The sequence below is a fragment of the Oncorhynchus clarkii genome, chromosome 25, assembly GCF_045791955.1.
Source record: "Oncorhynchus clarkii lewisi isolate Uvic-CL-2024 chromosome 25, UVic_Ocla_1.0, whole genome shotgun sequence".
NCBI lineage: Eukaryota > Metazoa > Chordata > Actinopteri > Salmoniformes > Salmonidae > Oncorhynchus > Oncorhynchus clarkii.
Window position 1 is genome coordinate 20,642,598 of NC_092171.1, and position 6,000 is coordinate 20,648,597.

The 6,000-nt window shown below is 40.4% G+C and overlaps 1 protein-coding gene across 1 annotated transcript in view; it reads right to left on the reverse strand.

The window, feature by feature from the left end:
- LOC139383586 (transmembrane protein 260) overlaps positions 1-5,106 on the reverse strand; it is a 33,577-nt gene extending 28,471 nt beyond the window's left edge. Inside the window, 1 exon segment of the mRNA XM_071128158.1 lies at positions 5,016-5,106. Within this exon segment, the coding sequence (XP_070984259.1) occupies positions 5,016-5,106 (91 nt within the window).
- Between the last annotated feature and the right edge of the window lie 894 nt (positions 5,107-6,000).

The following is a 6,000-nucleotide window of genomic DNA, read 5'->3' on the forward strand; positions in this document are numbered from 1 at the left end:
GTGTGCCAAGCTTGTAGTGTCATACCCAAGAAGACTCTAGGCTGCAATCACTGCCAAAGTACTGAGTAAAGGGTCTGAATACTTACGTAAATGTGATATTTCAGGGTTTTATTTTTTATACATTTAAACCTGTTTTTGCCTTGTCATTATGGGGTATTGTGCTTATATTGATGAGGGGGCAATAACTATTTAATCCATTTTAGAATAAGACTGTAACGCAACAAAATGTAGAAAAAGTCAAGGGGTCTGAATACTTTCCGAATGCACTGTATCTATACATATTATGTTTTCTTTTTGGGGGGGGCTAAAGTCAAATTTTCCTATATTTAAAAAATGAGAATTGTCATTTTTGCATTACGGTTTTGCATGAAATATAACTTGACCAATGCATTACTGTGGATAAGATTCTTTCCAAATATTGTTGAAAATGTCTATATGTAATTGTATTGATGGTATTGAATGTGGTCAATTTGCAATAAAAACCTGTAGGCTATATACAGTGCCTTGCGAAAGTATTCGGCCCCCTTGAACTTTGCGACCTTTTGCCACATTTCAGGCTTCAAACATAAAGATATAAAACTGTATTTTTTTGTGAAGAATCAACAACAAGTGGGACACAATCATGAAGTGGAACGACATTTATTGGATATTTCAAACTTTTTTAACAAATCAAAAACTGAAAAATTGGGCATGCAAAATTATTCAGCCCCTTTACTTTCAGTGCAGCAAACTCTCTCCAGAAGTTCAGTGAGGATCTCTGAATTATCCAATGTTGACCTAAATGACTAATGATGATAAATACAATCCACCTGTGTGTAATCTAGTCTCCGTATAAATGCACCTGCACTGTGATAGTCTCAGAGGTCCGTTAAAAGCGCAGAGAGCATCATGAAGAACAAGGAACACACCAGGCAGATCCGAGATACTGTTGTGAAGAAGTTTAAAGCCGGATTTGGATACAAAAAGATTTCCCAAGCTTTAAACATCCCAAGGAGCACTGTGCAAGCGATAATATTGAAATGGAAGGAGTATCAGACCACTGCAAATCTACCAAGACCTGGCCGTCCCTCTAAACTTTCAGCTCATACAAGGAGAAGACTGATCAGAGATGCAGCCAAGAGGCCCATGATCACTCTGGATGAACTGCAGAGATCTACAGCTGAGGTGGGAGACTCTGTCCATAGGACAACAATCAGTCGTATATTGCACAAATCTGGCCTTTATGGAAGAGTGGCAAGAAGAAAGCCATTTCTTAAAGATATCCATAAAAAGTGCCGTTTAAAGTTTGCCACAAGCCACCTGGGAGACACACCAAACATGTGGAAGAAGGTGCTCTGGTCAGATGAAACCAAAATTGAACTTTTTGGCAACAATGCAAAACGTTATGTTTGGCGTAAAAGCAACACAGCTGAACACACCATCCCCACTGTCAAACATGGTGGTGGCAGCATCATGGTTTGGGCCTGCTTTTCTTCAGTAGGGACAGGGAAGATGGTTCAAATTGATGGGAAGATGTATGGAGCCAAATACAGGACCATTCTGGAAGAAAACCTGATGGAGTCTGCAAAAGACCTGAGACTGGGACGGAGATTTGTCTTCCAACAAGACAATGATCCAAAACATAAAGCAAAATCTACAATGGAATGGTTCAAAAATAAACATATCCAGGTGTTAGAATGGCCAAGTCAAAGTCCAGACCTGAATCCAATCGATAATCTGTGGAAAGAACTGAAAACTGCTGTTCACAAATGCTCTCCATCCAACCTCACTGAGCTCGAGCTGTTTTGCAAGGAGGAATGGGAAAACATTTCAGTCTCTCGATGTGCAAAACTGATAGAGACATACCCCAAGCGACTTACAGCTGTAATCGCAGCAAAAGGTGGCGCTACAAAGTATTAACTTAAGGGGGCTGAATAATTTTGCACGCCCAATTTTTCAGTTTTTGATTTGTTAAAAAAGTTTGAAATATCCAATAAATGTTGTTCCACTTCATGATTGTGTCCCACTTGTTGTTGATTCTTCACAAAAAAATACAGTTTTATATCTTTATGTTTGAAGCCTGAAATGTGGCAAAAGGTCGCAAAGTTCAAGGGGGCCGAATACTTTCGCAAGGCACTGTAGTTGTAAATAGTCAGTTATTCCAGTTCTATGCTATATTTACCAGAAATTATTGAATTGCAAGAACTGGGGTTTTGATGCAATACCAAAATTACAGAACATTGCAGTATAATTTAATTTGCATTTAACCTCTGTGATACACTGCATCATCACATTTGAGTTTCTGGAGCATGAAGTCTTATCAGTTTAATAGGCCATGAAACCACAACCCTATTCAACTGCACAGCTCAAATATTTCCATTGGTCCATTTCACCTGGCATGAGAACTTCCTGCCCAAATTATTCATCACTCTCTCATCCTCCATCAATTTCACACAAAACGACATATTCCATATTGTACACTTTTACAAACCAAAATCAAATTCTAACAAATATAAGGGCAGAACATCAGAGTGGCAGATGCACAGAGAGTCACTGCTACGGCCCCATTACTAAAATGGGAAAATATATCAGTCGACAGGGTAGCAGCATGGACGCCAAGAGTCTTTGTGATAGCAGAGCATGGGCACCCACACCAGTCTTCCCATAATCCCGGTCATTTCCACACTCCACATTCCTAGACAACAGCATTCCTGCGGGGCTGCGCTCAAGCCTCTCTGGGGCGCATCACACCTAAAGAGATTAGGACACGGAGACCTGGAGAATTGGGAAGGGTGTCCAGCTGGCACTATCAGAGCGGGCATCCTGCACCATCCCTAAATGCTGTGAAGGGGCTGGACATTTTTTCTAAGGCCCGGGCCGCTCGGCAGCAGCACGACCAGCAGGGCTAATCAGGGTTTTTCTCATGCGCTCACCCCTGCCCCCCATATCTGGCCCAGGCTTTTCAAAATGGTTCCATCTTGCAAAATGCAGTTTCAATGTACTTCCCCTTTGCAAAATGTATTCCAGGACTACACAAACCTACTGAGCAAAGCATTCATGTCCCCAAGTCCACTTTCACTGTCTCTGAACCTACAGGTATGTTCTTTCTGAGCACAGTCTGTAGCCTACTTGTACAGTCTGGAGCCTACTTGTACAGTCTGGAGCCTACTTGTACAGTCTGGAGCATACTTACACTGGGCATGAAATCATAATCAAAAGAGGATTTAGTATTGACATTTGTTACCATGCATCAAGAGTACCTGCAATTATCCCTGCAACAACATATAATATATACATATATATACAGTCTACCTACACTAAATAACCATTGATTTCTCTCTGTAACAGTGCATATAATTAGGCATTTTAGTAGCTACTGTACATCAAGTTTAAATGTTAAACTTCTGAACGTAAGACAACACAAAACCATTTTTCTTACAGAGAGAAATGTTTGGATCTTGCAGTTTCTCTAAGGAAATAGACCCTCACTATGTTATTAACAATGCAAATGGTGGAAGAGAGGAGGCTTTTGACACTAAAGCCTGACAAAAATACTGTGGTAGAATAATAGATGTCACAGTCCCCCATCCATGATCATCTATGCGTCAGTAATCCTGACACTGAAGTAATTCCCTGTCTCAGCCAGCAGGCAAGCAGAGAGACACCTCTGCTTGCGGAATACATTACTGAACAACTTTAGACACAGCTCCTTGTCGCTTCATTGTCATAATTAGAATGAAAAATATACTTTATCACCAAATTAATATGCACTGCCAACCTTCACTTTATGCTAAAATAATCCCCTCTGATAGGAACGTTTTTAAAGTAAGCACCTAAAGAGACAGAGGGAGCCCAAGAGACCATAAATAGCAGATTTGGTAAAAGTAGTAAATTGCATTGAATTTCACTTGCACATTTGATCAAGTAGGCCTATAAAACGGCATAGATGTTTACAGTATGTTTGCATGGACGCATGAAAAAAATTCAGCACCATGGACAGTATAGCACCAAAGGACTTGATCGCCAATTCAGCACCACGACCACTGAACAGCGCTGCACGCAGGCAGCTCATATCAAGAGAAGATTCAACGCACTGGGATGTCACCACCAAAAAGGTGTACACTTAATATAATATAAAACTTTCTGGATGTATCAGAGTAGCCTATATAGATACGTGGAGAACATTTGAATGCAAAGAGTAGGGAACTCAACTCACATTAGCTACTGTACAATACTTCTGCAGGCACACTGAAAAAGTTGATGCAAAAGTTATTCGCTCACACACCATGAATACTTATTATCCCTTTAATGTCCATGGCGTTATCCTTAACCATGGCAGTACTAATGTACCTGTAGAATTTGTCAGATCACGAGTAGATGATAGCTCACCACCAGTCACTGATAAGGAAGGCAAAACGGATCATCAAGAAGGACAATAACCACCCGAGCCACTACCTGTTCACCCCACTTCCATCCAGAGGGCGAGGTCAGTGCATGTGCATCGGCGCTGGGACAGAGAAATTTAAAAAGCAGCTTCTATCTCAAGGCCATCAGATTGTTAAACAGCCACCACTAGCACAGAGAGGCAACTGCCTACCTACAGACTTGATATCATTGGCCACTTTAATAAATGGAACACTAGTCACTTTAATAATGCCACTTTAAGAACGTTTACATATCTCGAATTACTCATCTCATATGTATATACTGTATCCATCACTATCTATTGCTATCGGTCACTGCTCATCCATATATTTTATACTTATATATTCTCATCCCATTCCTTTACTAGATTGTGTGTATTAGGTTCTGTTGAGGAATTTATTAGATATTAGGTTTTCCTTTACTAGATTGTGTGTATTAAGTTTTGTTGGGGAATTTGTTAGACATTAGGTTTGTTGTGGAATTGTTAGATACTGCTGCACTGTCAGATATAGAAGCATAAGCATTTCGCTACACTCGTAATAACATCTGCTAACCATGTGTATGTGACCAATAAAATTTGATTTGATAAACCATGGCTGCATAAGCTTAACCTGAGTCTCTTCCGGGGACAGCCTTTTGCTTGCAGGGCAGGTAAAGTAAAGAGCCGCGACACAGGCGCCAGGTTCTCCGCTCCACCACCATGGCTAGTCAGATAGCGAAAACAAACACGAATTGTTAACTAGCTTGCACAATTAACCGGAAAGCTAAGCTAGCTGGCTATCACTGAAACAATTAGTAGATCGCTAGCTAGCTTTAGGTCAATGCTAACACCCAGAACTCTATTTACAAATATATATTTTTTGTTGCCAAAGTAGCTAGTTTAATCTTTAAAACACAGCCTAGCTAACGTTTACCAGCCAACTATGTGAGCTAGCTAGCCTATTCATTGACATACCTGTACCCCAGACCTACGCGTGCTTATTAAGTATTTTTGATCAAATGTCTTACTGTAAGAAAAACATAAACAGATAGCTTCCAAAAAGTACTTGCATGGTCCACAACAGGTTATTCCTCATAATAGTCACACTGCTGATTTCCCTTCCTGGTCTGCCCTATCAGCAGCATTCTCCAATGGACATTGGGACAACCAGAGGAAATTGGAGTAGCACTGCAGTTTGACGGATAGAGATTTTGGGATAAAAAGTGGGTCAGGGTTAGCCTATGTCACATCCAAGAGGAGATAAGAGTGCTTGCGTGATCACTAACGTGTTTCCAGAGACTGCTGCAACTCGGCACTCCGGCTAAAATGTAAACATTTGGCGAGCACACACAAACATTGCTGAGTTGTAGCAGTCTCTGCTAAAACAAGCACTCTATTTCCTCTTGGATGTGACAGAGGCCCAGGGATGTTCTCTTGATAAGTGCGTACGTGAATTGGACCATTTTCTTTCCTGTTTAGCATTCAAAATGTAATGAGTCCTTTTGGGTGTCAGGGAAAATGGATGGAGTAAAAACTATATTATTTTCTTCAGTTATATAGTTAAGTAAAAGTTGTCAAAAATAATAAATAATAAAGTAACGTACAGATACCTCCAA